The 13,661-nt window shown below is 36.4% G+C and overlaps 2 protein-coding genes across 3 annotated transcripts; both read right to left on the reverse strand.

The window, feature by feature from the left end:
• Positions 1-5,566: 5,566 nt before the first annotated feature.
• Positions 5,567-6,205, reverse strand: LOC124320961 (lactase-like protein). Of its 2 annotated transcripts, XR_006914087.1 has the most exons (4): positions 6,089-6,205; positions 5,943-6,021; positions 5,731-5,874; positions 5,567-5,644 (listed from the first exon to the last, which is right to left on the reverse strand). XR_006914087.1 is itself a non-coding variant. In XM_046783874.1 (3 exons), the coding sequence occupies exons 1-3, from the start codon at positions 6,135-6,137 to the stop codon at positions 5,733-5,735; spliced, it is 270 nt and encodes an 89-aa protein (XP_046639830.1). In that variant the 5' UTR covers positions 6,138-6,199; the 3' UTR covers positions 5,567-5,732. The 2 variants fall into 2 exon arrangements, 1 of the variants encoding a protein (XP_046639830.1); XM_046783874.1 differs by having other exon boundaries at positions 5,567-5,874; positions 6,089-6,199.
• A 90-nt stretch (positions 6,206-6,295) lies between these two features.
• On the reverse strand, positions 6,296-8,789 carry LOC124320859 (lactase-phlorizin hydrolase-like). The gene is made up of 10 exons (XM_046783769.1): positions 8,773-8,789; positions 7,777-7,955; positions 7,572-7,714; positions 7,382-7,513; positions 7,189-7,311; positions 7,074-7,122; positions 6,979-7,005; positions 6,806-6,913; positions 6,573-6,730; positions 6,296-6,511 (listed from the first exon to the last, which is right to left on the reverse strand). The coding sequence occupies exons 1-10, from the start codon at positions 8,787-8,789 to the stop codon at positions 6,296-6,298; spliced, it is 1,152 nt and encodes a 383-aa protein (XP_046639725.1).
• Between the last annotated feature and the right edge of the window lie 4,872 nt (positions 8,790-13,661).

Below are 13,661 nucleotides of genomic sequence, written 5' to 3' on the forward strand. Positions count from 1 at the left end.
ACATCCACAACGCTAATGTTTATAATTTTACGTTTCCAAATCTCAAACTGAGAATGTCTCCACGTTGAATTAGAAAAATTATCGAAGTGTGACAATTTATTGATCAACAATGTCATCCCAAACTTCTCCAAGGGCATGTGGACTATTATGTATTTCGGCGTCTTTTGGGCAAGTGTAGTCCATTTGTCCCTATGATTACTAGGTTAAAAAGAATAGCAGAAAAAATTCGTTGAATTATCTTATAATGGAAGAAGTGGAACGTAAATAGTTGTACAATGGGATGATGTACTTTCGAAGAAAAATAGCCGAACTATGTTAGTATGGGGCTGAGTTTGTAGCTGGAAAGTATAGATTTATCTTTCCGTGTGCTAGGTGAACTCAAATTAGAAGCACTTTTTAACTTCCATACTTCCTGCATAAAACGGTAGTTAACTCCATCGAATTCTAAACCTGCAATATTCTCTTTGGGGCCACAATTCACTATTAGTGGTTACAGTAAATCATTAAAGGTCTAATTTCTGGATGGATTGCGTTCATAATTGCAAGGCTGTCATTGGAAACTCTAATAGCTCAGTACTTAAAGTATGGTCATTCATCGATCCATTCAAACAGTCACCAATTCGCAATTAGTGTTGAAAATACCTATTCAACTGGGATGTGCCATTAACCTTTATAACTGTGGAAAACATTTCTGATCTCTATCTTTGCTCCATGCTGTATCCGTTTGCCTAGTTTTCCTCCTATCTTTGTTACATCTGCTAGTGAAGCTGTATTTGTTATTTTATTTGTATCACGAGGAACCGTAGCTTTAATTTCTGTCGCAACAGCATCAATATCATAAATCCAATAATAATCACGTTTTCTGTCGTACATTTCCGCCAAATTTTTCGGTCAATGTTATTCCTACCAGTACCACCATGGTTATTTGCTTACTTCATAACATTCGTTTATTATTGTGTCTTAATATTTGTGTCATTTGTGTTATTATTTGATTAAGTAGTAGTGTCATTTCTAGCAGTTTTCCCTCCTAAAAATCTTATATCGTTCCAAGGTGAATTATCTTTATCATATCGGTCTTTCTCGTCTAGGCACACTAATAGAATATTTATTGCTATACATCGACACGTTTTTTATGTACCCAATATTATATAAAATATCGAACAAATACCTATTAATGCCGTAACCCCGTTTTTAGCAAACCATTGGCCTCCAAAAGTACTTGTTCGAAATGCAAATGGAAATCTTGGATAACAATTTTGTTTGTAAATGGTTTCGCTTCAAACTGATTAAAGAACGAGATAAAACCAATTGATACTCATCGAACTATTTCACCTGCTTAATGTATTTAAACAATATGCTTATCACCCATCCTTTCCACTTATTTTGCGTTGAAAAAAGACATTTGTAGATGACAGTAAGCGCACAACCAATTTCGTTGCGGTACTATTATTTTTCGCACCTTTTTTTGGGGGGTGTTAGATATTTATGGACTCGGGTGTACCGAGGAAGGCACGCCCGATAAAGGTTCTTCTTGTAACGACCAACTGTCTCCCATGCCCATTCATAAAAACCAACAAACAACCACTAAATTGGCCAAGGCTAACAACAAGTTTGACCCTGTCAACCTTAATATAGATACGCATCTTGCTGTAGTAGACAAAAACAGAGAAGATAGACTAGACTTCGGGAGGAGGAATGGAACACACCCTTCTTTACGCCGTCGCCTAGGCCCCTGAGACGTCCCCTATCTTTGACTTCCTCGTACGATCCCATATCTTTGAACATCTGGAACAATGCGATGCAAATGGAATGACATTTCTTTTTGCATGTTTCAAAGGTAAATCAGACTTTGTAGCTAAATTCATAGCATAACGGTCAAATTTCTCAACCAAAGAAAAAATGCCATTAATGTCAATCCTATTATTACAGCGACAGCATTTTTTACTACATTTTAGCGATGTTGACGATGATGGTAAACAAAGAAGAAATGACCTTTTATCATGCCACGGTGCTAGTACGGATGCCCAAAAGACCACTCCACGCTGCATATTTCAATGCCTTTTGTCTGAAGGATTCCCCCTTGCCCCTATCACCATCTATCAGAATTTCATGGACGAATGGACTCATGACAATGACGACGACGACACACGACAGTTCATGGGAAACTGACTATATGAAGGAAGTACATACTACATAGATTTTTAATGAATTTTACGTTAAAAACGCCTCGATATTTATTTTATGAATTTATAGAAATAAAAATTTCTGAAAAGAGGTCGTGGAAGTAGACGGGGCAAGGACTTAATACCTTCTCCAAAGTATTCAGCTACCAATCCCTGAAGTATAGAAAAAAAAACTAATAATAAAACTAAGATATGTCCCTATGAAGATTTTTTGAGAGAAATTGCAGTCTTCTATCAACAAAATACTCTGATTTCTAGTTTTCCATCCCCAAAAGCCAGAAAATTTGACTACGAACACCATCCGTTCCCACTTCCCAGCAGTGATGCGACAAAAAAGCTCTGCCCTGGCTTCGAGACAGTTAGATTATAAGGCTGTTCGACATCTTGTTTAAGTTTTGTTTTAATCGTGAAACGCAGCATTCAAAGTCACTTCTCTCTCTTCGATTAACTTTTCGATATCTTTCAAATAAGAAATCAAACACCAAAAAACCTTTTAATTTGTAATTGCGGCTTCAATGAGACTCTTCTGACCAAAAATTACTGAAAGGATAAATTTGAGTAAAGGATGGTATTTGGTATTTGGTAATGGAGGTCTCGACACTTTAAATTCACTTCAGCTTATGTTTTTGCGCCAAAATGTGCCAAAATTTTTCAGAGGTTTTTTCCCACTGAAAAAAAAAGTGTCATTACTTGGCAAGGTCTGCCCCCTCTTCCTCACCGGCACAAGAATCAATTGGTCTCGATTTGTTGGACGGATTATCTACACGCCGTCTATAGTTGCTTCATTTATCGGTATTTCAACTTGTTTCTAAAAAGATTCCCCGTAAAATGTTGGATCATTCCAAAATTAATTAATTTACATCGGTAACCTATTGATTTATCTTGTCTTTCCTCTTGATTCCTTCAAAATATTCCCAGCTGTTTTCTGTATTGTTGTTCTAATCACGAATGGGTCCCAAAATCCTTGCCATGGTAATCATAGTCTATGTAGAGTGTCTATGTACAACTTAAAAAGTAATATATTTTCGGTTCTATTACCACTTATACAAAAACTTACACTTTGAAACAACCAAGGTCTACTAACTATCATGCTGTTGAACTACGACTAGGGACTCAATTTTCGGAAAGCATTTTTAGTAACTCACGATCACAGGAGCACTGAATTACATGGTGATTACATTCGTGGAAGCAAAGATTCCCTTAAATTTTTTTTGGTGTAGAGAAAACTGTCAGGAGGTACCCTAGCCTTGGCAACCTCGTGGTGGCCATTTTTGGATCGCCTTTTTTATTTTTACGAGGTTTAGAGTGTATTATTGCGTCAACACTGTAGTTTTTCAATGGTACTATAAATAACCAATTGTCGCCATAAAATGAGTCGCTTAACAATGGTGTAAAAAACATAGGAAAGAAGAAAAGAATGGTCAGGTTTATTAACGAGCTGAAGCTCATGCTTTCTGTACGTCATTTTGATCGTTTTTTCGTAGCGATGATGTTACGATCAATAAGTTTCATATCTATATATCTTCTAGCAGAAAAGATTATGAAAGAATGAAAACCACATTAGTCCATTGCTTTATAACCACCAACTGGCCCTTCAATGTTAATAAACAAAGACATAATTTCTAACACAGATGTGGAAGCAAGCGTTATCACCAAGATTATCAATCCAACAATAGCGGACCCCCGAAACACGTTTTCATAGTACGTAGAAGAGAAATCTCGCCCTACTTTTAGAAGAATAAAAAGAATAAAGATCATTCGACAAAGACATTGGAGAAATAAACCAAAGGCCTGGGGGAGATTCATCCCCGCAAGGAATTGTATAGCTCATCCACTGTATAGAGACATCATGACGTGTTCTATTTCGTGGGAGTTTCGGGGTAGCCGTAAAGAGGAAAAATTTCGTTTTCCAAAAATAGCATCTAAACTTATTGCGAAAATCGAGATCTCTTTAGATTCTCTTCTTCAAAGAGGTCTCTTTAAAATCTATTTCACTTATACTTTACACTACACTTAAGATTCACTTATAGCTATATTTTACACAGCAATTTAGCCACTTTTAAGTTGTAGGTGGTAGCCGAACAACGGTTTGCACTCTTTCTAATTCATACCGGAGAGAAACTAGTGACACAGTCGCAGCACACCATTTTATTGGCTCTTGTGAGTTTGAATTTTGAGCAATGGCGTTTTGAAGTAGTAGCGGTGGCTTTGGGAAAAAAACCGGGGCCCGTTTGTGTTTTCGAGCTTTTTTTACTAGAATAATCACTTCAGGAAAATGTGCTTCCTATGGATTTTTTTAATTTTATTTTTAATCTAGACCGATTAAAGCTAGTTGATCGTTCAATATTAGTTTGTTAAACAAAAATGTTTTTACTATTCTGCAAATTACGGAATGTCAATAAGACTTACCGAGAAAATGGCTCTTTTTATTTGCACATCATTCGAAGAAATCCTGATAACATTCACCTTGCTACACTATGGAAGCAACTTCTATCTATTAATAACAAAGAAATCTAGAACAACTTGATTAATGATTAAATTGATTAATGCCCAATTGAAAGGCAATTGTTTTACCACCTACATCTTTCTTTCCAACTTAACTGGGCCTTAGCTCCACAAAAAAGAATTCGATATTGCTTCTCCTCATGGTGACTTTCGCTCCAACAAAGGATGGAGCAAGGAAAGGAAAAACTCCCTCATCACTTAGAAACGGGGGCTTAGACATAGAAGCACATCCATATCTACCCTTTTGGAGGGAGCCTTTGCTTCTGCTTCATTTTTTCACACCATATATCCAAAACCTGGGGTACGAAGCCATTCATATGCAAATTCTGATGCAGCAGTAGTCTCTGACTTAGACTAAGGTATTTCGTGTTTCCGTAGATACCTGGCTGCACTTTTTCGGTCATCATACACAACTCTCTTTAATCAAATTCACTTTCTAAACCATACAAACCTTTGATCTCATCCATGACCTTGAGCTAGTCTTCCCTCTCCACCGAGGTGTACACCCCCTCCACCTTTTTTCAAATATCCCATGGCCAATTTCCTAGCCCGGAAAAGAAGATGTAGTTTCTTTATTTGCTTCGCTACCGTGTGTTCATATGGGTGGGCAGCATCAGGATTACTAGAGCAATTGGTCCAGTCTCTGGGATCAACCCACTTCCCATTGTTCCTACGATTTACGGTGTCAAAGACACAGTAAAGTCCTCTTCTCGGGTCCCTTCCTTCCAACCCCAACCGGTTCTGATACACCCTGTCGTCCTTGAAAAACAAAGAGTTTAGCCCGTCCATACGGGAAAACGTTTAAAAATGTGTCATCCATGACTATAGTTGCAATTGAATAAAAACTTGAATAACTACTTTAAAGATCTCTCTCCGGCAACAGTTAAAACAGGTCCAATAGAAACTGCAATAATATTCCAATAAAACACCCACCGGGTCTTTCCGGGTCTCGAAAACTAATCAAATAAATTCCCAGCCTTTTTAACAAACTTTCTCTTTTAAACTACACTAAAATCTTGATTAGAAATAGGAGTGATCTTACAACTATATAGGATTGTTGTTACATGGTTGATCCATCGTGAATCCATTGTCTTTGACAATTTTGGCATAGTAACGTGCCGAGGCTTTCTCCGTTCTGTTCAAATCTGTCGTTGCAAAGTCTATGGAAAATAGTCCAAACTTTTGCCTTTGATAAAAGAATTACACATTATCAAAATTAATCATTCATTAAAAAATGATGTTTACAAGACTTACGTAAATCCGTTTCCCCATTCAAAGTTATCAATTAACGACCAAGCAGCATAACCAGTGACTCGAACTCCATTTTTGATGGCTTCCAATGGTGTAATGCAATTTTAGTTAAAACCTTAAGGTATTGCACTTTTCAGGACCCAATGTACCTTTGAGCATAGAATTTATGTTGTGCTTGTAATAGTAAACTCGGATCATGTCGTCTACGTTTCCAGCCCGGTCACTAATACCATTCTCTGTAATAATAATTTCCGGGTTGTTGAACTTCATGCCGAATGGTGTTATGGTCAACCAGTCGAAGCTTGATCTTATTTTAAAAATTATTATTGGACTGAATATGTCACAAAAAATCAAACTTACTGATAACAAGTTGGGTCAGAATAGCTCTCGATATCTTGGTCGTAACCATAATCGATTATTGATATATCTTGAATCTTATTAGCGGTCAGGTAACTGGTATAATAGTTAAGTCCAAAAAAATCTGCACTGCCTTGTACCAAAATCTTTTGTTCAGCCGTGAATTCCGGTAGTCGCGATTGATTAAATCCTTGTTGTGCGCTCTTATTGCCGATCTATATAATGGAATAAAAAAATTTTTTTTTGAAAACTTGTGGTAAACATAAGTGTGAAGACTTTTTGTTTCATGACGTCTGGATAATCTCCAGTGCCGTAAATGGGATTGGCAATCCAACCTCCAAGAAATTGCAATGCCCTTTCGGCCGCTTCAATATTTTCTAATTGGTCGTCTTTCGGATCGTACCAGTTGATATTAACCGTTATTCCAACTTTCCCTGCAAAGTAAAATCGAGGATTTCTAAAAGACTTTTTCCAATCCTTTCCAGAAGTTTTTTCCAATGTTGAAATACCGTTTTGAGTTGGTTTGAATGAGGTTTCATATGCTCGATATGCTCTGGCGTGAGCCAAAATAATATGGTGACCCACCTGATAGGTGTAAGTACCTGGCCCGTATGTCCCTTTGATTAAAAATAATATGTTGGATACTATTTCTATGCAGCTTTCATTTATTTTATAGAATTACCTGGCGCAGTATTTCCAGAACCGTATCCTGACGTCCAAGGAAAAATTGTTTAACATCAACAAACTCAAACTGTAATGAAATGTTAGAAATAAAACCTTGATATGCAATGACCCATGGTTCGTTTATAGTGATCCAATATTTCACCTGTTAAGGACGTTTTGTAAAATTTTCTAACAGAAATTAGAAAGCCAAAAAAGTGTAACAACTTACGTCGTTGCCAAACTCAGTATAACAGAGACGAGAATATTCTTCAAACCAATCGACAATGCTTATATTTAGCCATCCCCCAATCAGTTCTAGTGCTTGTGGTAAGTCCCAGTGATACAAGGTCACCTATTCATCACCCAGATTTTATTTTATTTTTTTCATTTGCAACAAGTCACAGAGATAAAAAAATTCTTACCATTGGTTCGATTTTGGCGGCTTTAAGCGCCGCTATCAACGTTTTGTAGTAATCAATTCCTGCCTGGTTAACTTCACCGATGCCGTTGGGGAGAACTCGGGCCCAGGAAATAGAAAATCGATAATGAGTAACCTATATGTGGGTTCGTTGTATATAAATGAGATTAGATATTTAATTCGTACAGTTATACATTTAAGATTACTCCTAATTTTTGAAGGGCTTCAATATCCTTTTGGAAGAAGTAGTAACTGTTACAAGCTACTTTTCCGGACGATCCGTCAGACACGTGATTTGGATCGTTCATCCAGACGTCGTAGATACTTAGTCCTTTGCCTTTTTATATATAAACAATTATTAGCTGTTGGCTGACTTTCAAAGCAGCATTTTAAATTTACCGTCAGCATTCCATCCGCCTTCGATCTGATAAGCGCTTGTAGCCGCAGCCCACATGAAGTCAGACGGGAAGTTGTCATAGACTAACGGTTCATCCACATAAATACCTGTAGTAAGTGCGAAGACGGCCAACTGCATTAAAAATCTGGCACAATTAGTGACCTTCATCTCAACTAAATTTCTGAATTTTAGAAAATAATAACGTTGTGGAGTAATAATGACTTAAGTGGGTACTGTCGAAGCGAAAAACTTTGACTAATAATAGGCTGATATTACAGTCACAATAAACCCAGACTTTATCTGTCTTTGTGTCATAATAGATATGACATATGAACTTTGATCTAGTTTTTAGATCTAATCTATCCAGTAGGGATTCAAACTCAATTTAAAACCGACTGCAGTTGTTAAAACAAAAACAAATTTTCCTCATCTGCTGAAGGATCTGACACCTTTATTTAGTCCTTTATTGAATTCCTGTTGTTATTAACACGATTACCCAAATCAATTCGAATAAGTCACAGCATTTGGCCGTACGTGTCATTTCCACTGTAACAAAACGTGCATGATAACGACTCCAGGTTCGGAAAATTCCTAGAATTTAAGCATAACCACCTAATCCATTGAATAAAATTATTTAAAGTTGTAAGTAACTGTTGTTTTTTTAATAAACAGCCAACTTATCAGTTCGGGATTCGTCGCACCCACGATCTTCCTCCAAGGTTATCATCATTATACACTATCATTGTTTGACAGTCAAAAATAAACGTAAGTTAGAGAGTTTTCATAAGCAGAACATATTCTGTAAAATTACTGGAGTCGGTAACGGAGTCAGCATGTCACACCTATGGAAATGCATCGGCTAGCTGTCATATATTGTCCCAATGGGAGCTTGTCAAGTCTCTGTCTGCTACACGCACCGAAAGAACTACCCAATTGAACAAATTCCTGCTTAACAACCTATTATATGATAGCACAAAGCGATAATTAAAAAAACTTACCTGATGACACGCCCCATATTTCCAGACACATGCAATCAGTATGAAGGTATAAGGATGTGCCGTAAAAAATATTAAGCATTATCAGCATTATTTCAATTATTATCTAAAGAACTTCAGGGAAAACAGTTCATCTTTCTGGAATTTTTGTGGTAAAATGTTTCTAAACCATGTACGGAAGTTACAAAAACACAGTTAAAACACAGATTATTACAGTCTGCAAAAAAAGTGTAACAACTTCCCTCGGATATTAGATGAAGTTTGTCAGGTACAAACATTAGAAATCCGCTAAATTAATACAGTCCCAATCTTTATTTAACGCCATTGACTTCATTTATTGAAAAAGTATGAGCATGTGTTCCAGCGGAATTGCAGCAAATTTATTGCTGAAATAGAGTTGATAAAAATGCTAAATATCTTTAATGCCTTACTTTTCGACATTGCTTCATTTCGTAGTGCGTGTTCTTAAACACTTACTCACAATTGTCTCGTTGTCATGGCCATCATCTGTCAAAATCTAATTTGTGTATTCTTTTTTGATTAAATGCAGAAAAACGCGTTAATTCGGTTTCCAATGCTGAAAGTCGGACTTCTCGAGATCTGTGAAAAGTAACAATAAACATAGTTTCCTGAGTTGGTAAAACAATTTTGTTTTTTAGTTATATGCTTCTGAACTGAACTACCCGTTACACAAACGATCTAAAACTAGCACACCTGTTAACTGTGTTATCCTGGTAAATGGAACCAGGATGTCTGCGATCTTAATGTTTACAAAATGCACGCATGTCCGAATGAAAAAAGAATAACCATGGAAATAGTATTGCCAGATCTAGCCAAATAATATTGCAGCCCGTCATTTTTATAATTTTCTCAACTTTTATCACTGATGGTGTTTTTGTGACTTACCTTCACCAACGCATAACACGAACGAGGAGTATAAGAAACCGCGTAACTCAAATTGCGGTCGCTATCGTAGCCTATTGAGCATGCTTACTCTCAGAAAGTACGTTGGGAACATTATTTCCATACTATTTATGGCACATTTTGCAGTGCCATGTATACTCGTAAACCGAAAAAATTTTGAATAAGATAAAATTTGATTAATGTCTTTATTGAGACTCTATACCATCCAAAAAGCAGAAATAGCTAGACAATGAAACAAGAAGGTTAGAATTTGTTTAAATTTGAATAGGCTTAGCAGACGAAACTCTCAGTCCAAAGGGTTGTCAATGGTATGTAAAACATAAATAAATTGTGACATAAAACTTTGAAACAGGTTCTCTGAAAAGGAAAATACTTGTAGCCGAATTGGCTGTTCCCTCAACAATTTCAGATATGCCTGATCGGTGTTAACATGTCATCTACCACAAATTTTTGGTTTATTCAACTATCATCACGCAACATCTACGGGGACATACCCTGTGCCAACAGAAAAATTGTGGATGCAAATAATTCACACTGGGAAATGCCATTGGGATCTAGCTGTTTCTGGTTTTCCTGTGTGTAGAAACAATGATGTTGCTGTTTATGACAGCATGGGGTTTGAAAGAGTTTCAGAAGAGGAAACCGTGAAAGCCATTTCCAGCTTACTGGGTCGCACTAACTACAACTTAATTGCCCCAAGCTGTCAAAAACAAGCTGACAAAAGTAGTTGTGGTGTTTTTGCTGTTGCTTTTGCTGTTGAAGTTGCTTTAGGAGCAGACCCTTCAACTATTGCCCTGGTGAAAGAAGCGCAAATGAAGGACCATTTTTAAAAAATAATGTTTACGAGATTAGATATAAAACCTTTTCCCAAAACATCGACATCTAAGGTGCAACCGGCAATCTAAGACAAAAAGTATGGAAAATAACCAGTTAAAAATAATCTCATTGTTGCTTTATGTTTTTTATCCTTCCTCCAACACAAATGTCAATTCAGTTTTCCCGTACTTTTGTTGATATCAAGTTTTTACTTCTAAAATGGATACAATACAATTTGACACAACACCCTGCGTACTGTCTAAAATTTGTTGTATCTAAATGGGGGGGGGGGGTAATCTGCATGAATGATTTTCAATTTTTTTCCGATTCATGCGGCGATTCATGCAGAATACCTTCATGCAGTCATGCAGACTTGTCATGCAGATTACCAACACCCCAAACTTATTCACCTATTCCTACTATTCACCGAGTACTAGCAACCCTTTTTTACAACGCCTACAATTTATCATACGAAGCTCTTTCACGTTTATTTGAAGCACACTTCTTAATGATTGTTAAAGTGATTCATGTATTTTGAAAATTATTGTTGCAAAGTATTAACCTCATTTTAGATTATGCAACAATTTTTGGAAAATCACTGTAACAAAGGTTCAATTTTTCATGAAAATTGGGTTAAAAATTCTCAAAGGGCAGAAAGCCGAGTCTCTGGTACCTAAAAAAAAGCACAGAAAAAAAATAGACAAACTTAGGTAAAAAAGTTTAATTTTTCATTAATAATTTAGATCAGTGCTAATGAGTTGTTACGATGTAATGTTATACCTAGAAAGGTCCCGTCACAGCAACGCCCCTCCCCCAAGTGCAACACAGCTTTTTGGTGTGTTTTTAGATGAATCAAAATTCGCATAATTATCTCGAATCGATTTTCCCGTACATTTCATCTTCACGTCAGGTTTGTAACAAGTTTAGCATTTACTGTATCTTTCGTCCATGTTTTTTGGGTTTTTCTCGTGACCTTTTTTAAATCCAGTAAAAGACCAAACAGGGTTAAAATAGAATGGGTGTGTACAGAATCGACTCGATCAAGTTATTTTGATCATATGATGATCACGTGATCTCTATAAATTCACACATAACTCGTTGAGCAACCCTACGTAGAGTTAAAACATATTTAGCGTTGCCCTTGACTTTTTATAGACAATGGACAAGAAAATTTGTTAATTAAAAAAACAGCAGACGACTAAAAATTTCGATACCAAGAAAGCGTGGTCCCAATAGCTTCCTAGTGAATGGAATCGAATACGTTTATTCATCGCAGCCAATTTTACAAAGTATTAATTTTTTTATAATTTGTATTTTAATTATGTTAACTAAAAGGAGTAAGTGACGTGCGAAATGTTAGACCAGTTGGACCTGTTGTTCGTGCTCGTCCAGCCAAACGCCCGATTGTCTTAACGCCTATATCTTTTCCTGTACAGCTGCAACGAAATTGACTGCCGAATGTTATGTGTCGTCCAATAGGTAGTATGGAATTGGTTCGTTAACAACAAAAAGCAATCTTTATTATCGTTAATAGTTCCAAGCCAAGATGTGCCTCGTGATTTGGAAATATCCACTACAACTTCTACTGTGGCCACTCTAAAAATGGATGCTATTGTTAGTCATGTAATTTTCTTTGAATGTGGAACCTGCTTTGAAACATGTTCAAGTTCCATTATCCATTCATGATGGCAGCACAAATTCCTACGCCTAGAAAATGTTACCAAATCAATCTCAATGTATTTTGTCTCATGATACACACGTTTCATTTATTTTAACAATTACTGAATCCCACTATAATAATTGTATTCCAGGTTCATTACCTGTCAATTTTGGTTTTCTCTGTGCTACTGAAAAAAGTAGACCACAAATTAATGTGGTAACCACTTCCAAATCTTTCTATTCTAACATCTCATATCGATGATACTGGGAGTCCATTTACAAAAATTTTTAATCTACAAAATGTAACCAAGGTGAACAGGTTGCTACGAAACAGTTGTTTCAATTCACAAATGATTTAGCATAACAATATTACAACAACAGACCATCTATACAAATAGTTACAGAATCGACTAGTGGAAAATCTGATTTCTAAACAAAAACACCAGCCAGTCGAGTGATATGGCTCCAGGAACGTTTTATTCTTTTATTGATTCGTGGAAGCGTCTTTCCAAAAAGAAAAGTTATGCTCAAGTAGGGAAAGGAATAACTCTGTAGACTGACGTAAGAGAAAAAAATTGTTATTTCTATTTATGTTAAGTAATGTTGGATATCAAAATATCACAGATTGCACAGGAATTAGTCAAAAGTGGAGGGCATCAGTATGGCGGTGTACACCCGAGTCCAAAAATATCTAACCCCCCCCCCCCCAAAAAAAAAAGAAAGGCGCGAAAAATAATGGTACCGCAAAGAAATTGGTTGCGCAATTACTGTCATCTAGAAAAGTCTTTTTTCAATGCAAAACAAGTGGAAAGGATGGGTGATAAGCATATTTTTTTACATGACAGTAAGCGCACAACCAATTTTGTTGCGGTACTATTATTTTTCGCGCCTTTCTTTTTTTTTTTGGGGGGGGGGGGGTAGATATTTATGGACTCGGGTGTACAAGTGCAAGACAAATACAGGGATCTTTTAAAAAGTATAAGGATAGTTCTGACGCAAAAAACAAACAAAGGGAGACCAAGCCCTGGAATTTCTACGACGCCTTCCACGATGCAGTAAAAGATAAGTCAGAAATATCTCTTAAGCATATCAGAGAAAGTGGTGCATGCAAACGTGACTTGCATGATGATAAGGTATTCTCTTTGTTTTTATTACACAATTACCTTGCGTTGAGTTGAATTTTTTATTTAATTGAATAGAGAGTAAACCGTTAATAAGTATAATTGTAAAGCAGGATCGGGACTATGTACAAATTGAAGATTCAGATGACGCTGATCCCGAGAGTTATTCATTAAAGAAGAAGAAGAAAAAGAAAGCAAGAGATTACTTTGAAGAGGCTATGATACAAGAGAAGAAAAGACAAGAGAAAGAAGAAAAGTGTTATCTAGAATTGAAGCCAAGGAAGAAGAAATCCTTCGTTATGTGAAAGAATTTAAAAGAAGTGGCTTACGAAAGGCAATTCTTGCAGAGACAAATGGGGTTAATTTAGCTGC

The sequence above is a fragment of the Daphnia pulicaria genome, chromosome 1, assembly GCF_021234035.1.
Source record: "Daphnia pulicaria isolate SC F1-1A chromosome 1, SC_F0-13Bv2, whole genome shotgun sequence".
Taxonomy (NCBI): Eukaryota; Metazoa; Arthropoda; class Branchiopoda; order Diplostraca; family Daphniidae; genus Daphnia; species Daphnia pulicaria.

Coding starts and splice junctions, on each gene's coding strand:
- LOC124320961 (XM_046783874.1), bottom strand. CDS start 6,137: ATGATCCGAGTTTACTATTACAAGCACAACATAAATTCTATGCTCAAA. Junction 6,022..6,088: donor CATAAATTCTATGCTCAAAG/GTACATTGGGTC, acceptor CACCATTGGAAG/CCATCAAAAATGGAGTTCGA. Junction 5,875..5,942: donor GAATGGGGAAACGGATTTAC/GTAAGTCTTGTA, acceptor CTTTTATCAAAG/GCAAAAGTTTGGACTATTTT.
- LOC124320859 (XM_046783769.1), bottom strand. Junction 7,312..7,381: donor CCGCCAAAATCGAACCAATG/GTAAGAATTTTT, acceptor GGTGATGAATAG/GTGACCTTGTATCACTGGGA. Junction 6,731..6,805: donor ATTCAAACCAACTCAAAACG/GTATTTCAACAT, acceptor TTTACTTTGCAG/GGAAAGTTGGAATAACGGTT.